The 19,297-nt window shown below is 37.3% G+C and overlaps 1 protein-coding gene across 2 annotated transcripts in view; it reads left to right on the top strand.

The window, feature by feature from the left end:
* Positions 1-19,297, top strand: part of LOC124148417 (E3 ubiquitin-protein ligase RNF31-like) — a 265,524-nt gene that overhangs the window by 237,559 nt on the left and 8,668 nt on the right. For both annotated transcript variants that reach the window (XM_048398840.1, XM_046519497.2), the window contains 2 exons: positions 3,293-3,438; positions 4,247-4,415. In XM_048398840.1, the coding sequence (XP_048254797.1) occupies positions 3,293-3,438; positions 4,247-4,415 (315 nt within the window). The remainder of the gene's footprint in view (positions 1-3,292; positions 3,439-4,246; positions 4,416-19,297) is intronic.

Raw genomic sequence — 19,297 nt, forward strand, 5'->3', positions numbered from 1 at the left:
TAGCCCATAATTAGGGGTGTGTATTATACACGAGTGTGTATTATACGCGAATAAATATGGTATATACGAAATGTAAAGCTTTTGGCGTGTTTGTTGTTGCTAATAAAACTGTATTCAACCAGAAAATATTACGAGTGTTCACAAGTCTTCAGTTCATCTTCACTGTTGATAGATAATACAAGATAACTAGATAAAAGATGTAAATGAGCTAGTGGTATTAGATTATAATCTGACATGAAATGTATTTTAATATCCATCCATGATTAAAAATTATGTCTCACAGTTGGGACTGATGTTATTTATTCATCCTGTATTAGTGTCACTGTAAATTGTTTCATGAGCTGTGAAGTAATTAAAGATTGTGAAAAGATAAAACCAACAAACTTTGTTTTTCATTCATATATCCTTTATTTCTCTGTAGTACAATCAGCTGAGAACATTAATTAGCACTTGTTAACTTAAACTAAAGACATATAATATTTAAAAGATACTTAACTTTAAGTGTAACATTAACAGTGAACACTTTAAATTTCATTAATCATACAATAAAACATTTGACTCTCAATAAATATTTTTGACTCCCAAAAATTCATAGGCTGAGTCAAGGTGACTCTCAGATATTGGAGTCTAGGGGGAACCCTGCCTAACCCTATCCTAGCTATCTAATTTGTAACTACTGACACTAGCAGGGTATGGGTATTAGTGAGCCACGCTCACTTTTGCACTTGTTGTTAACTGTTCTCGGCGCAAATCCAGGGGAATTTCGCCGGTAATGGCCTGCAGTGAGGTAAGCGAGGTGCACTGTTGTGTGCGAGTGATTATCTTAAGTGCTTGGTATTGGATTGAATTTAGTTTATCGTTTAGTGTTGTGCTTAAGGTATTGTAAATTGGGCATCCATAGTCTATTTTTGATCTAATTAATAATGATTAATAGTGATAGTAGGGTCTCCTTGTAGGCCCCCAATTGGAACCTGTCAGGCAGCGTAGTGTATTTAGGTCTTTACTGCATCTATTTATTAGGTCTTTAATGTGAGCACCCCAGGTTAGATGTTCCACAAAGATTAGTATTAGAAATTTTGTCTGTTTTTGGAAATGTATAGGATTATTGTTTGTTTGTAGTTTGGGGATGTTTGCGTGCATATTTTTGTTTGACAACTATCCCTATGGTTTTTTAGCATTTAGTGAGAAGCCCCGTTTGTTTGCCCATATTTGTTTAATGCCTTCTGTAATAATTTTTGTGTTATATTTAGACTTTTGGTGCGGATCCAGAGGGCTCCGTCATCTGCATATTTAGACATTTGAACTTTATTTGATAATCCCTCGAATAAGTCATTTATCATAATGTTGAAAAGTGTTCGGCTTAGAAAGCTGCTGGTAGCTTTTGATCGATTCCCACAGTTATTTTGTGGTTTGTTAGGAAGTCTTGAATGTAGACCCTTCTTCCCAAACCGATATTTATACTAACCTACATGATTACTTATTATATCATTGGTTTGGGTAAGTTAACCAATCACAACAAGCTTAGGTTTTGGGGACGAACCATATTCGGGTTTAACATTTAAGGTTTTGAACTATTTGGAACTTTAAGATGTGTATCCTTTGACACAAACTAGAAGGTGGTGACTTCTATTGTTTTATGTAATTAGCCCCAGGTAATTAGGGTGCTGTCTCATTGATACAGAGGTTATCAAGTGGTGTCGACAATGTTATTTTAGGATAATATTTTTATTGTTGGAATATAGGGTTTAAGGTTTGTTTACATTGATACTTAGACACTACAAATTAAGTCATAGTTTATATGGCATTTAGATTAAACATTGTTTCAATATAGATAACTATTTAATGTTTTGGTTCATGTGACTATGTACCATATTTTCTTGTGTACAGTGTGCACTTTTTTCCAAAAAACACAGCTGTCTAGAAGGGGGTGCACATTATACTTGCCATAATGAGTTTTGATTGTTTTTTTCCCCCAATGCAAAGACATTACCGTGAGCATTTAAACAACGGAAATACCATGTCAACAAATCCATACTGAACTACTCAAATTAATCATGTAATTACACTGTCTGGTTATAAAAAGTGTTCTTTGTATATCTTGACTTATGTTTGTAACTTATTTCATTAATTTTATTCAAAATTCCTTTTAATATTGTTTTAATTAATTTCGGCGAAATCGTCTGTGAAACGATCAGAAGATCACACAACTCACTGTTATTAACAGCAACCACTGTCAGATTACCACTAATTTGCTGAATGGGTACAGTGTAATTTATTTTTTGTGCATAATATTTGAATATTTTTTTTTCCAAAATACTGAAGCTGCTAGAGGGGGTTGCGCATTATACTTGGGTGCACACTATACTCAAGAAAATATGGTATTGTATGGTTTAATATTTAGAACATCACAGTGCTATTTTGATACCTTAGTTATTGATGTTTATATATATATATATAATGTATAATGTTGGAAACTACCAGTTTCTAACAGTTATTTTGGTTTTAAACATTAAAGATTATTACAAAACTCATGTTTAATGCCCATGATATCTCACCAGTCACGATAACAGTGTTGGGGATCGTGTTGATTAAAACATAAATGGTGTGGCTGACATGTTATTGTGGTAGATTACATATGCATGAGTAAGTTCTGTTGTTGTTGAACAAACTAAGATATGAAATGACCATTTATTAAGGTAACGACACCGTAATATGCTTATAACTTGTTTTTAAGGTAGCTAGAAGCATAGAACTAAAGTACTGCATTAGACATCATTAGGGTGAACAAAGATGAATACAGGTTGATACTGGTCAGGGCAACTGTCACCTCATTTGGTGAGTGAAAATGGCTTTCTAGTGGGACAGTTTTGGGGCATTCAAGACATGGTGAGGATATAGGGTTGCTTCTGTATTTTTGCATGTAAAGCAGATATATTTCCAGTTACAGGCCACCATTGTATAGCTGTAGCTGAATGTTTCAATAAACATCAAACAAGGAAGTAAACATGCTGTAAGTTCCAGAAGCATGCAGCCAAATCTGTCCGACTATATGGGTGAAAGACCACATGATGCTGTAGACAAAACTGACACAACATTATGGATTTTAACTAACATTGAAAGAATTGTCAAGTCCAAACATTTGAAATTGGAAAGCCCAATGTGGTAAATGTCTAAGAGATCAGTGATGGCTTACTCATGTTCAACCAGTTGAGTAGAAGTTCTGGTTTCAATTATGGTTTTGGGTGTTGTATGACATAATATGTTCATTATTTGTAATGCATATGTTTCCAAGATTGGCCATGTGCAGTTCAACACAGAAGGACCAGGTCAGACCCTCAGAGCATGTCCTGTAATGGAGCAGAAGGATGGTGAAGTTGGCAGTCGTCAGGATGAGGCCTGTGGCAAAGAGGTGATGGAGGGAAATGCAGGACTATGCAGGTTTGGAATACATCCTTTGTCTGCTAATGACATGTCTAATATGTCAGTTGATAAATATATGTATTCAAATTCACACCATGGTTAAACTGATATAAGACTGGTTTCTGAAGAAACACCTTGAAATATGTTCATGGATTACAACACGCTAGCTTGTTGTACTGCATTGGTCTTGACTTTAGATTTCATTAGACAACATTAGGGATTAAGATGAATAGGTAGATATTGGTAAGGTCATGTGTGACTTGATTTGTCTGTTGTTTCTATGCTACATGTTTCTGGGTGGTAATTCAGGAAAGGTAGGGGATGGGGCTGCTTCTTGCTTCATCTTTCTAGTTATTCATACTTCTAAAAGCATATAATTCACATTAACCGTAACATAAAGACAGAGAGAAGATATATTGAAACATTTCCTGGAACCTTGGCACAGCTGCCATGGAGGCCCCTGGTTGAGTGTGAGAGTGTGTTTGAAGTATTTTCTTTTCTTGTTGCTCCTTTGTTATACCTCCTCAACCACTATAAATATGTAAATAGCAAGACAGGCAGTCTTGATGTTTTTTCAATAGTCGACTGCAGTATTAAACATCATTCAGTCACTCATCCAGTCTGGGACATAATGCAAAAAAAATAATCAAATTTAGCACATTCTAGTCAGGTGGTAATTCCTTTAGTAATGTGAGGTTCCATCCGTGTTGTGCCCTGGTGATTTTGGCCACACTCCCATGGCACTTGCAACATATGATATCATACCAGTAGATAATCTGCTTTTCCCCTGTGAAAAATCTAAGTTTGGTATGGATTGACATTTCAGTGTTCACTACAAAGAGTATTTGGTTGGCCTGATTAACCGACACAAACTAGACCCAGTGAACATCATGACTTCTGAGCAGATGCATCGACTTATTTCCCGAACAGAGATAGCAGAACAGAAGAAGAATGACACAGAAACCCAAATCCAGTTCAACAACAGGTTGACAACGGTGAGAGCAAAGGATGTTTATCTAAAATGAAATTTTCCACTCAAAATCTCACAACCCACCTAAAGGTCACATGTGAAGTCTGATCTAAACAATCTGATTAAGGATTCATCGGTTCTTGAACCACTCAGATGTCAGCTTTCTAAAATGATTCGGGCTTCAATGCTTTTACTACCTCAATTTGGAAAATCCCCACTGAGCACAATTAATCCTTCCATAGTACTCCCTACTGGGTGTAGCTGCCACGGGGCTCAGAAATGAGTGTATAAAATATCCATCTCAATGATACTGCTTTATTGATATACCCTAGTCCTGAAAGGGCAGGGGTGAATACTTATGCCAAGGAATTCTGTATGTCCGTCTGTCTGTCCGTCCTTCCTTCCACCTGTCTGTCCATCCTTCCGAGGACACTTTTTGTGCAGCCTATAACTTAAACACTACTGAGATTCTTTTCAAACTTGGTGAATACCTTGTATACCGATAGGAGAGGTGCAGTGCAAAGTTTGAGTTCAATATTTTTATTTTCTGACAAAATACAGCTATTTTTCCTTTTTTTACTTACAAATTTGTGCGACCTGTAAATTGAAAACTACTGCATGTATTCTTTTCATTTGTAGTGAACAGTTTCCTTAGAAAAGGTGCAAAATTTGATTTTGATAAGTGTATTTTCAGAGAAAATATGAATTTTTACATGTTTTGCACCTATAATGTATTTTTTTTACTTCAACATTTGTGCAAACTTGAGAACTACTAGATGGATTCTTTTCAAATTTAAGCAACACTTTCTATACAAATAGGAGAGGCGCAGTGCAAAGTTTTATTTTGGTAGATTTTCGGAGAAAATAATGGGTATTTTTTCATGTTTTGAACTTTGAAATATTATAGACCTATATAGACCTAAAAGAGCAAATCTTGCTGATGATGCACCAGTGAATCTTTGAATTATGCCATTACTATGTTATGTTATTGTGCTTTTTAAGATCAAACCAGCTCAAACGTAAAGGCATCAATATATTTCCTATTTCAAAATTGTTCTTCAGCTGATGATGTCGGGGATATTGTCCTTATTTACATTCAGTTTTTGGTGTTAAAGTTCATGTTCCAGATAGATCAAAATGCTGGTCTGAATTCTCTGCTCTCTTGTACCTCCTGGCTGATTGTGTGATAAGATAGTTGACATGATACAAGATAGTTGACATGATGCAACCTCCCATAGGTGAGTGAGTTGGGTTTAACGCCGCTTTTAAAATTATTCCACTTATATCACGGCGTGTCAACTTAATTTGGGAGGAAAGCCCAAAATGATGCAGGTATCAGACGTTTACAACTTTGGTGAAACCCATGAGCCCGGGTATGGTGCTGACAAACCTGGAAAAATAATCGGGGAGAACCAGGATTTGAACCCACAATCTTAGGTTGTCTGGCATGCCCAAGGGACGCAACTCTGCACAGCAAATAGCGGCGCCTTAGACAACTGGGCCACCCGTGCCCCCAACCTCCAATGGAGGGGTTGTCAGATCTTCATGCAGAGAACTATAGTATTGGAGTAAGAACATGACATTTTAATGAGATTGATCCATATGGTTTACAAAAGAAAATTTATTATAATGATCAGAGAAACAGGTGTATAAACCATTTCATACTCAGAATTAAATTGATGTTCTATTATTTGACCAAAAACATTTACATTAAGCAGACCTAGACGAAGTTACACAGCCAACAAATATGAAATGATTAAAAATCCCTCACTGCACAAAACTATCAGTTCACCCAGCTCACCCAGCTCACCCAGCTCACCCGCTAAACTAAACTAAACTGTTTTAGTTCACCTTTCTTAAAAACCAATGAGCTTTTGTGGTGGTGTGTTGTCCGTCATCTGTCTACAGTAAAATAAGCTTTAGCATTATTCACATTGTCCCTGAAACTACAAGGCCTTGGAAGATGAAACATTATGTGAAAGATCCCAGCTATAGTCTAACTAAACTGTGCTCAAACATTCTTTAACTTATCCTGCATTACCTGCATACTATTATTATATTACACTATATATCCATTATTTTGAACTTAAACTTTGTTTGTTCTCTGTAATTGGGTATCCTTCTCTTTGCACCTTCACCATAAATTGTTTCAATTTATACAAGTTGCTTGCACTCTTAGCCGTTTTTTCAGTTGTTTAGTGTAATACAATTCCTATATTATAACATAAATCCATTATTTTGAATTGAACCTTTGTTTGTTCTCTATAATTGGATAATTAGTTTATGGCTTCAACTTAAATAGTTTTTTCAGTTCATGCTTACTTGTTGTACTAATAGCCGTGGTAATAAGCCTATTAAAGACCCTCACCGACTGTGTCTAAGGCTAAAAAAAAATATTCTTGGTTCTCAGGCACCGCCGCATCATCAAAAAGTCTGCCGCAAATTTCGTTTTAATTTCCTTTTTCAAAAAAAATAAAAATCCTAAAATGTTCCGCGTCTCGAACACACGACCTCAACTGTGAAATGCTACAATACTTAAAAACAATGCGATCCAACATAACGTGCAGTTACTTCCCTTTTCATGGACACTGATTTAGTAGTATAGGTAATGGGGGTTCTGCCGCAACTCCACTGGAGCCGGATTCATATACCTATACTGCTACTACAGGTGGCATTTTTTATGCCAAAATGATTATGCGATTCAACGACAGTCATAAGATTAAGTTAAATTGGCTCTAGCTCACCAATACCTGGGGCCAATCAATGCTTTAGATGAGCCTAAATGGTAATAAAAATATTCTTCATTATTTTTATCGATAAAGTGATATTCAACATTTTTATTAAGTTCTTCGTTCATTTTACTAGGAGACCAGACTATATAACTGCACTCTTCTTGTAAATTGATAAGAAACAATTGATAACCGTATTTGATTGGTTTGACATCACTGATATAATAAAAACCTTGTGGTAATTCTCTCCATTTAATAGCTTTTTCGATCTCCATTATTATATATATGTATGTAAGCATTTGTCTAAATGTGATCAAACGATAGTAAGCAATCTATTTTTAATCTCCAACCAGTTCTTTGGTTTTGGCACGGAATAATTGACGCGCTTGTTGCCTCCCCTGTTCTATGAACTTTTTTTTCTCATCTTCGCTAATACCACTGGTCTTACGAGAATTGGATCGAATCTCCTGCTTCATTGCGTTGTATTTGGTGAGTTCCGACAGCACTAAACGAAACTCATCCTCGGATATCTTACAATCGACCATTGCTGTTGAAATATGATCCTCAATGCTGTTCAACTTTGCTTCGGCGAGTATCCGAATACTATCGTGTTTTAATGCTTTCTTTTGTAACCTATGAGAAATAAATTTTATCGATATTCCTTCCAGTCCCGAGACTCCAGCGGCTATTTCCATACCGAGCACGATAGGCGTGGCGATTATAGTTGATAGTAAACCAACCGCGACTCCACCGAGTCCCATGCCAGCTACTACAAGCGCGGTGTCAACTCCGTCCAGAGCATTCACGGCTCTGTGATACTTTTTATACAATCCAAGTCTCAACTCCCTATCCTTCTCTATTCGATGTTTTATGTCGCTTATTTGATGTAATCGAAATCCATCAACAGTATCCATCTTTTCAAATGCTTCATCGAGCGCTGGATATAAACTCATAGTGTATATTACGATCATATAATAGTCTTTAATTGGTCTTGCTTAAATGTTTTGAGACTATACATCAACCTTATCAAATGTATATTATACGGCAAGAATATCTTAGAAAGAGAAATGCTGTCACTTTTAATAATTTGGACCCTCTCGAGGGTTGCAACGGGTGATGCTCCGATATGAATAATACTGCAACGTCGACGTTGGTGTTTCTTGAGCCATTTAATCGATGGACCTGGTAATATTTCGAAAGACATTTTCCGGTGCATCTCCGAACAAGACTTCAATAATAAGCGTAGAAAGATTAGGTATTGCACTCAAGTTAACTTTAATATCATCGAATTCAGTAACCAAATTTAAACTAACGTTTTGGATTGCCGGACGACTATATAACATATAACCTGGGTTTTCTGGCAGGGGGGTGACTAACACACTTTTTCGTTTTGATGGGATATAAGCCGCGAGTACGATGCCACTATTTATTATCTTAGTTAAATTATGTCCCTTACCCATCATCACATAAGGTGGGGTAATGACGATATTCAGTAGCCACTCGATGTTTGCTTCGACCATAGTCCATTTATTCTCGCCGTTGAGAATAATATTGTACGAAGTGTTTTTATTGAGTCTACGAACGTCGACATCGCTTAAATCTTCTAGATTACCCGTGAATGTAACTTCTTTCCGCTTGTATACATTATCGTGTAAGTGTAAAGCGTATAACTTACCATTGTAACCGGGTTTATCAAATCCTTCTGTGTCTCCGAGATCGGAAAGCGCAATTGTATTACATTGTCTGAGCGTTCCAGGGCCTGATGCATCAACCATTATTTTTAATATGGAGTGTTACACTTAAGTATCCTATATGTACTGGTTGGTGTTTTACATCTAATACAGAAATTTTGAGGTCTGAAATAATACCACGCTTCAATTTTTTATATTGTAATGACGAGAAAGATTCCGTTCTACCGCTATTGTATTTTTCATCTTTAACTGGAATAGATCTGAGCAGAGTTGAAGGACTTTCTAGTTGAATATTATTTGTCATGCTTATTTGATCAAGATGGATACACAACTCTTTATAGGGAACTAAATCGGGTAATTTAACATCCAGATGTATGCTAATTAAGCGACTAAATTCCCATGTAGCTGATTGTTCCAATAAAAATATATTTTGATTTCCAGTGTCTAATTTCACTGTCCCAGTCGCCTCATTTTGTGTGAGACTAGCTCCATTAGGCTTAAAAATTTCATCATTGAGTGAGCTTACGCTGTAATACCCATCAGGTATAGTAATGGATTTGCCAGTACCAGTTGTAGTTAATAACCATATCCTATTATTATCTTTTGCAGCATTTATATTGGTCCACCGTGGGTAATACGTTACATCGCATAGAGCGACTTCGAGCTGACCATCCGAGTTATCGATAGTACGAAGCAGTTGAATAGACTGACCATTTGTTATTCCCAGGAGTGTAACATACATATCAAATATACAATGATACTATATCATAACTTAAATATGGAATCAACCATTATTTATAATATGGAGTGTTACACTTAAGTATCCTATATGTACAGGTTGGTGTTTTACATCTAATATAGAAATTTTGAGGTCTGAAATAATACCCCGCTTTAATTTTTTATATTGTAATGTTGAAAAAGATTCCGTTCTACCACTATTGTATTTTTCATCTTTAACTGGAACACATCTGAGTAGAGTTGAAGGACTTTCTTGTTGAATATTATCCGTTGTACTGATCTGATCAAGATGGATGCACAACTCTTTATAGGGAACTAAATCAGGTAAATCGAGTCCCTGATCTGATGTCTTGAGTACTGTTATTTCTCCTCTCCATCCAAGTGTGTATGCTAAGTTCTCGTAAAGCTTTACATCCTTTTTTCCAGCGTTTAAAATCAGTAACCCATTCGACTCATTTTGTGTTAGACTAACTCCATTAGGCTTAAAAAATTCATCATTGAGTGAGCATACGCTGTAATACCCATCAGGTATAATGTATTTTTTACCATTTATTTCTGTCTCATTATTATAACCCCTTGTAGCATTTATATTGGTCCACCGTGGGTAATACGTTACATCGCATAGAGCTACTTCGAGTTGTCCATCCGAGTTATCGATAGAATGAAGCAGTTCAATAGACTGACCATTTCTTATTCCCGGGAGTGTAATATACATATAATCTATTACTAATCTATCGATTATGGTAAATTCCTATGGTGATGATTTTTTCGTTAAATTACCCGATATCTTTGAAAAGTACAGGGTCACGGCAACTAGCGATAAAATGGTGCAAGATTGGTTTCACAATCCGATGCAATTTTGGCAGAATCAGTTAAACTTTGCCGTATGGTGTGCCACAACGGGATGTGGTGTATCTGTTAATACCCCAGGATTTAAACTATATAAGTCTGTTATAATATTTCACGTGTACTATCAGATTAGACGTATACTTAAAGAAATTAGTGTTCATTACCGCAGGATCGAGCGTGGAATTCCACAAATAATAATTATGATGGGTCTGCGTATGAGCGTATTTGTCAGGAATTTAATGTTTCTACGAGTAAAGATTGGCGTATTAAAGGAGCAAACCATGGTCTAGGTGTTCCTTACACAGAGGAAAATATATCCCTCAAAGAAGAAAGCGATTATGTATATAAAGAACTTAATAAACTTCATGTTCATTTGGTAAGTTGCGGCAGGACAGCAAACTTTACTCAAGATTATATGATAATCGGTATAAAACCGGTCATTGGTATAAAGGCTGGGAACTTTATAGTAACGATTGGAGAGGGGATATTATGAGTTTTAAGAGTGGGTTAATTTATATTGTTAAAAAATTTGTACAACTGAACGATGACGCTTGGAATGAATTTCTTAATGATAAAACGGAAAATAATTTTACTAACCCAGGATTTGTAAGATTTAATGAATCGATAAGAACTTATGTATGGGCAATTCTCGGTGCACAATCGCAAACACAAACGTCCATTATCGGTACTGGGACGACGTTCGATGCGCAAAAACAGTTTGTCGCAAACGTGGAGGACGCCATTAATTCACCAGTTGACATACCATCGTCTATAAAGCGTTTTCAAGATGCATTACAGTACGCTCAATCCAAAGTGGACTACGTTTATGCGCCGGGACTATACATGTCTCCGAGTAATATGGAACTTTAGATCGGTCAAGTGATAGGTTATAAAAATAAAATTGTTATCGCTACCGATCAACAAAAAACTGGTATAAATTCAGATATTAACGTCGAATTAATACGCAAACAATCACGGGTGAAAAGGGAATAGTCAAGCTGCAAACACCAACTATCGCACAACCATCTACTGACACACAAGTGCCACCACATATTGAGGCTAAAAATCCAAAACATATTGATGAAAAAACAGCGCTTGTATTAGGTGGAGTCGCGGTTGGTTTACTCATGATTTGGTTAGCGAACTGATTTGGTTAAATAGTTCTTAGCGGATACGTACAACAGCCTTGCAATTGCTACGATCAGCCCCCACAAGTTTTGACTAAGCCAAGTGGTTGTCTTAGCTAATAAATTCAATAGCCAGGAAACAACACTCCCTATTACACCGGGAAGTGCGGCCGCGGCTTTCTCAGCGAGCTTTCCCAGTGCTGAACCTAATACTTTTAAATGCTTTTTTATCCACTCTTTTATACCATCCGACGTAGGCAGTGATCCGCCACTACCACCTGTACCACCTGTGCCACCGGTTAACGTGAGAGTCAAAGTCGATATAATAAATCCCAACGCGGTTAAAATACTGGCAATTGTTATTCCCTGTTCTCTGAACAATGTTTTAAATTAACGGCCAGTGTAGTGTCATTGTTGAGGACTCGATCGATAGTTTCTCGAATTCGACTGATTTGCGAACGAAGTGCCGCTTTATTATTGGAAGCAGCCTCGAGGTAGGCCGATCTTTTGTCTTCTAAGTTACGCAATCTTTCCGCTATGCGGCGTCTACTGAATTCATCGTCCGCCTGTTCAAGTTTTGTTTTCTCGTAAACTATATGCTTGTCGATTTCGGATATCTTGGCCATATTATTGTTGAGTTCTCCCCGCATTGTTCGCATTGCCTTGTCAAGACCTCGTAATTCCCTAATACTGAACTCCGAATATGGTGATACACTGACCGTGGAATTATCGTAGTAGGTACCCAAGATTTCTTCGAGTCCATCAGAGGCCACCTTCGAGGAAGCTTCCAAATTATCTGTGTTACTGAGTTCTTCCCGCACAGTCCTAAGAACCTTAGTAGTCTTCGCAGAAAGTCATCGGTAGTCCACAAAACCTAATTTATCACGAACAGTGCCGATACCGTGTTTACTGGCTATCGTAGACAAGGCTAGGGGGCTTACGAGTACGAGAATGCATAAGATCAATATCCGGAGCGCCACGCAGTCGCAAAATTCCTTTACTATCTATCTCAAACTTTGAATAATCACGACCTATTGGGGTAACATAATTTTTTATCATCTTTTAAGGTATCGTAATAATCATTGACGGACGATTGTAAAAGTTCATAGTTAAGATTCGTAAAGCTGGTTTCATCAGTACCCTCTTCGTTTGGATTATCAAAGTCATCAAAGGTACTTAGATCTAAGTCATTATGTTCAAAATTAGCCATTTTTATATTAAACATAGGGTACATGTTTTCAATATAACAATGTCTTCGCAATACGGACGCAAGTTAAACCCACAACGTAGACTTCGAGATCCATTAGGGGTCAAAGCAATTCGTTAGTCTGTAACTATAACTAATAATCCTAGTACCATCGATCAGAATCAAACGCTTCTGGTTCGCTTTCCTAATCTCGGCGCACACGATGTGTTAGTTCCGGGAACTGTCCGACTAGCATTTACGATTAGTTTGACTTCTACTGACGTTAACAGGGAGCTTGTTCAGAACATAGGTCGTGCTATCGTTAAGAAAATCGCGATTAAAATTAGCGGTAATGAGGTTTTGAGTATTGACGATAGTGATGTATACTATTGTTACATGGATCTCTGGAGAACGGATAAAGAGAGGGAAAACTTACAGTACCAAGGTAATAAGAACACATTGAGACTGCGCGTAGGTGCTGAAAATGGTGTCGATACCAACAAAGAAGATAAGGCCGTTGCCGACGCATTAGGTAACAGATTCTATGTTCCGCTAGACTTTGAATTACTAGATTCCCACATGCCCTTTTATCAAGCATCCCTAGGCGATAGGTTAGAATACGAACTCACTTTTAATGACTACGGTAGAGTAATCAGAGCTGCTGAAGATGCTAGCTATTCCGTTGACAATATCTCTCTGGAGTACGATATGATAACAGATCCCGAATTAGCCAGACAAATTCTTAACCATTATACGGGAAGTTTAGCCATTTTGTACGATTGCGTGCTGCGACATCGAAAGATCACGAGGGACAAAAAAGATACGATGTGGAATATTAATCTAAAAGTCCCCACGAGGTCATTGAAGGGTATTTTAATGTTGTTCGAGGACCCCTCCGATGCGTTTAAAAGAAATACCGAGAAGTTATACAATCCCAAGATTACAAAAGTAGAATTGACTATCGAGGGCTTTCCTAATCAACTATATAGTCAAGGAATGCTAGCGTATCACCAGTGGGATGAGATTAAAAAACTTCCTTCTATAAAACGTTCCCCAGAAGTTATCGCGGTCGTGAAAGATCTGTCTCTCGGGAGTGTATCGATGGGTGAATGCCTCACCACGAAGTACGCGCTATGGCTAGACATGCGAACAACGGACGATGACCAACTACACGGCAGTGGGAGGAGAATAGAAAATGCTAGCGAGGGTGCCACCATACAGATAACGAAGCTCCAGGAATTGGCTGGTAAATTAAACATATATTTGTACGTGATTATGGATGCGCAACTTAATATACAGAATGGGAGATTCGTGCAAGCAATCTATTAATAATCTTTTACCTAAAGATCCGCACTGCGCTATCATATGCGGGCAAACGGGCTGTGGAAAAACAGCTTTTATTCTCAATATTTTACAAAGTCATTATCGGGACGTTTTCGATCATATTATTATTCTGTGCCAGACTATAAGCGTTAATAAAACATACCTATCGAGAGATTGGGTAATGAATGACGACGGGGTACACAGAGTCGATCCGGGCGATCGTTTACAAGACTGCCTCCGAGTATGTCACGAAAAATGCAAAGGAGAATCAACCCTTTTCGTAATAGACGATTGCAGCGCGAGTAAAGATCTCACAAAAAAGAAAGATATGCTTTCCTATTTAGCATTCTCCGGTCGGCATACTCAACATAGCGTTTGGGTACTTACTCAAAAATACAACTCTGTCCTGAAAGATCTCAGAGAGCAGACCAAATGGGTAGCACTCTTTCATTGCAAAGACCGAGATTCATTCGAGGAATGTTTACGCGAAAATGATGTTATTTATACCAAGCCCGAACGAGATGAAGTCAGAAAACTGTTAGCGGCAACTGTTACACTGTAAACTCATATTAAAAACCGATCAACCAGCTGCTTATGCAATTGCTTAGCAAAATGTAGCAAAAATGTAGCAAATTGTAGCAAAATTATAGTAAAATATAGCAAAATGTAGCAAAATTATAGCAAAAATACGATAAATTGAACATTAGCGGTTAATATGACATAAAATGTGGTTCGAAATCATCATTCTTTTGCAACAGTTCATTATTACGGGTTGTATTGGATATGTCATATTATATTATGTTAGACTTAAATATCTCCTTAGGTATTACATTATGGAATGCGACGAACTCATCGAACAAATGCTCAAAGAATCTGATGCAGATCAACATGCAGATCAAAATGTAGATAAATCTTTAGATAAACAAAGAGAAAGACTTGCGGCTTTGGTAGCCGGTGGAAAATGTTCCCAATATTAGGGAGAAAATTATACCATCAAAAAAATTGATAACATGACCGACGAAGAGATTAAAAAACTGTACGCGCGTTACGAGTCTAGACTGGGAGCTACCATGACTATAACGATAGGGTCTTCTATATTACAACTATACACAGTCGTAGCTAGTACGTTTCTCCCCATCCCGGCAGAACATTGCATGTATTTATGCGAATCTCTAGAGAAAGACCCATTCATCGAACACGCTATAAGCTCAGTGAGCTGTGAGTTTTATCATAGATATGGAATGTTATTAGCTCCACTCACCACAGCTTTAATAACGGCTAGGTATTGTCAATTTAAACATACATGCCCACTTAATAATAATGGAGACTCAACAGGTGACACCACAACAGATTGTGAACACACAACAACAAGTGAACGAGGAACAACAGATTGCGGAACAACGAGTGAATGAGGAACCACCACATGTGAATGAGAAAATACAACATGTGAATGCACCACAAACACAAAAACAAGCTAGAGTTACTAAGAACCCCCCAAAAATAGCTGCAGGAAGAAAGGGAGGACTGGCGAGGAAAGCAAAATTAATAAATAATTCAAATATTAATCCGATTAAAACATGGGCACTAGTAGGAGTTGCTGGTATAGTGGCTGTACGGTTCTTTTATAAGACCGGAGAAGAGAAAACGTCACCCCAAATGTCACAACAAGTTCAATTAGAGGTTAGCACGCATATAATGCTATAAGAAGCATGACTACTCCAGTTACAGACGGTAAAATGTTGGTAAACGCGACGTATCATTCAGCGGTGGTCACCGGCTTGGCCATTGGCTATGCCCGTATAGCTAAAATGATTACTAAAGCCACACCTCCCAAGCTAGATTTTAATGGATTTGATATAGGTATGGCCATTCTGGATATTGGATTGGCTATGGCAACGAAGGATATGCTCATCAAACAAGGGCTTATTCTGGAAGACATAATGAAGTAATTAAACATTTGAATATTTTATATTATTAAACATATGGCAACAATTGCGATGATGGTTGGTGGAGCTGTTGTTAATGCTCTAGCTTTTTCGGGGAGTAATTTTTTATTTTCTAGTATGAGGGAATCAAACGCTAAAGAAGTTGAAGAGGAACGTAAACGACATAACGAAGCAATGGAACAACTCCAAGCAGCCCAGTCACAATATACGCGGCAGAGAATGAAGAGATTAGACTTTATTCATGAACAACTGCTTACGGAAGGACATTCAATTCAAACGTTTAAGGATGTCGAATCTGCCATGCACGAATACTACCTCGTTTATGGGAAAATAATCGACCCAATACCGAGACCAACAATGAGTCAGTTTTATACACCGTCAGAAGAACAAAAGAACCGCGAGGTCACATTTGTGATTATGGGATTGACTTCTGTATTGATTTTCAGCTATACCATGACTACTCATAAATAACCACAGCTGTGGCTATGCATAAACCATGACCTAGTTTAGAGCGATCTATAAATAGCGTTGGCTGACTGCCTAATCAATATCTCACCAGTGTAGATGTGATTTGCATTTAGACAAATGATATGATAGATTTATAACCATGAATAATTGCAAATTTACACTCATGGGTAAGACGACTCTATGTAACCGACGCTGTGTTGAAATTTACTGCGGTATACACAATTAATACATCAAGCGCGGAAACATAAACTATATGTGTTCTGTATGCGGGATAGGGGTCAAAGGTCGTTATTGTTTATGTAAGGAACACGGTGCTGATAGGGTCAGGAACCAGATTATTTATGCTAGGAAGAGAGATTACATCAATGAGAGGAATAGGTTTGGGAGAATACATATTTAGATATATGAAAACAACCAATTAGACATTTGTCTCATTTTGCATATACCATTCAACCACAATGGTTCTTGTCAGAGAGTTGAAGGCTATGGCAAAGCAAAGTGGTCTACGTGGATATTCTCGAATGAGAAAAGCTGAATTGATTACCTTACTCGGTTTGGAATACAACAAACCCCAGACTGTTAGGGAACTCAAAGCTCAAGCGAGAAACAGTGGGCTGAGAGGTTATTCTCGAATGAGAAGAGCTGAATTGATCGCTTTACTAGATAATAATGATAATGATGATAATAATAATGTTGATATTGATAATGATGTTGAGAATAAACAACAAGAATTAATATTTGTACCCATATCCGCCGGCGTTGGTAAATATCTAAGAGGTTGGAAGATGGATATTAATTCCAACATGGATGTTAACGATATGAAGCCCATCATATCGAGTAAAATTAACGAGGAGTTAGATGATTTACATAGTATAAAATACCAGCTGACGATTAAAATGTTATTGAGTAAAAGCACAGACGATAGCACCGAATATACCGAATCATATTTCCGTAGCAATCAAGAAGTTATAACCGAATCAGATACTATAAACGCATCATTAGATACATCAATTCAGAGGATACAGGAAACTTTAGAACGCTGGACTAATAGAGGTTCGGGTTGGGGTGTGGATAAAATTGATAGTTTATATTTAGATATAGCAAATCATATGCCTTTCAAAGGTGGATCTTATATAGATTTACCACCGTATTATAAAAAGAAAAAAGCCATAATTAACGTAAAAAATAAATCCGATGACTGTTTCAGAATGATGATAAGATCTGCATTGTTCCCCGTAGATTCTAAAATTGCAAATAGACCTTCTAGCTACCCCCAAAACGATGGACTCAACTTCGATGGTATAGACGAACCTACACCAATATCACAAATTGATAAGGTGGAAAAACAAAAAAAATTAGCTATAAATGTTTTCGGACATTCTAAAGGAATTGTTGTACACAGGATAAACTCCGCTCCAGAACATATTCCCAGAGTCAATTCATTTCTGATCGAAAAAGATGGTAAATATCATTATACGTGGATAAAGAGTTTAAACAGGCTATTATACGATCAAACAAAACATAAGGAAAAGAAATATTTCTGCGAAAGATGCCTGCATGGGTACTGCAGACAAGATCTATTAGAAGCGCATAAAGAAGACTGTAGAGGTGTTGGACAGAATGCTATCAGGATCGATATGCCTAAAGAGGGAAAAAATATATTAAATTTGAACATTATTGTAATCAAATGCCAGTACCGTACGGCGTACGTAATTTACGCCGACTTCGAAGCGCTTATCAAACCCATAGAAAATACCAACTGTAGCAATCAAGATAGTAGTTTTATGTACAAAACTCAAGAACATATTCCTTGTGGGTTTGGATATATAGTTGTAAGGTATGATGGGAAAACAAACACTCCCGTGATTTACAGAGGTCCCTATGCAGCGGGAAAGTTCCTAGAATATCTACAAAATGAAGAGAGAATAATCAGGGAAAATTTATCGTGTAAGAAACCCATGTGTATGAGGAGGGATGATTGGAGGGCCCATAAGAAGTCAACGAGTTGTCACGTTTGTAATAAACCCCTGGATGGGGATTCCGTAAGAGATCATTGTCACGTCACGGGTAATTATCGGGGAGCCGAGCATAACGAGTGTAACTTGAAACTAAAAATGAATTCTCAAACAATACCCATCCCCGTTGTGTTTCACAACCTTAGGGGATATGATTCACATCTCATTATGCAAGCTATCTCAAAGACTGACGGCGGTTTAACATGCATTCCTAATAATATGGAAAAATACATATCGTTCTCGTTGACTCAACCTATACATTATAGGGACAAGGATGGGAAATCTAGAATAAAGCAAAGTAATGGGCTTAGATTCATAGACTCCGTACAGTTTCTGTTATCTTCCCTGGACAAGTTAGCTAATGCGAACAATCCCGATGACTTCGCGATAACAAATCAATATACCGATAAGATAACTCGTCATTTGTTGCTGAGAAAAGGTGTATATCCTTACGAATATATGGATGATTGGTCTAGATTCGAAGAAACTGAATTACCAACCCTCGAATCATTCTATAGTAACTTAACAGAATCTAAAATAACAGATGCCGATTATGAACACGCTCTGACGGTCTGGGATAAATTAGGTTGTAAGAATTTAGGCGATTATCCCGATCTGTACTTAAAAACCGATGTACTGTTACTCGCCGATATATTCGAGATATTTAGAAAGACATGTTTAAAACAATACGGCTTGGACCCGGCATGGTACTATTCCAGTCCCGGACTATCGTGGGATGCATTGTTGAAGAAGACCGGCGTAGAACTAAAACTACTCACAGATTACGATATGCACTTGTTTATTGAGAAAGGATTAAGAGGTGGTATATCGCTGG

This window comes from Haliotis rufescens, unplaced genomic scaffold, assembly GCF_023055435.1.
Source record: "Haliotis rufescens isolate VD_foot unplaced genomic scaffold, xgHalRufe1.0.p SCAF_19, whole genome shotgun sequence".
NCBI lineage: Eukaryota > Metazoa > Mollusca > Gastropoda > Lepetellida > Haliotidae > Haliotis > Haliotis rufescens.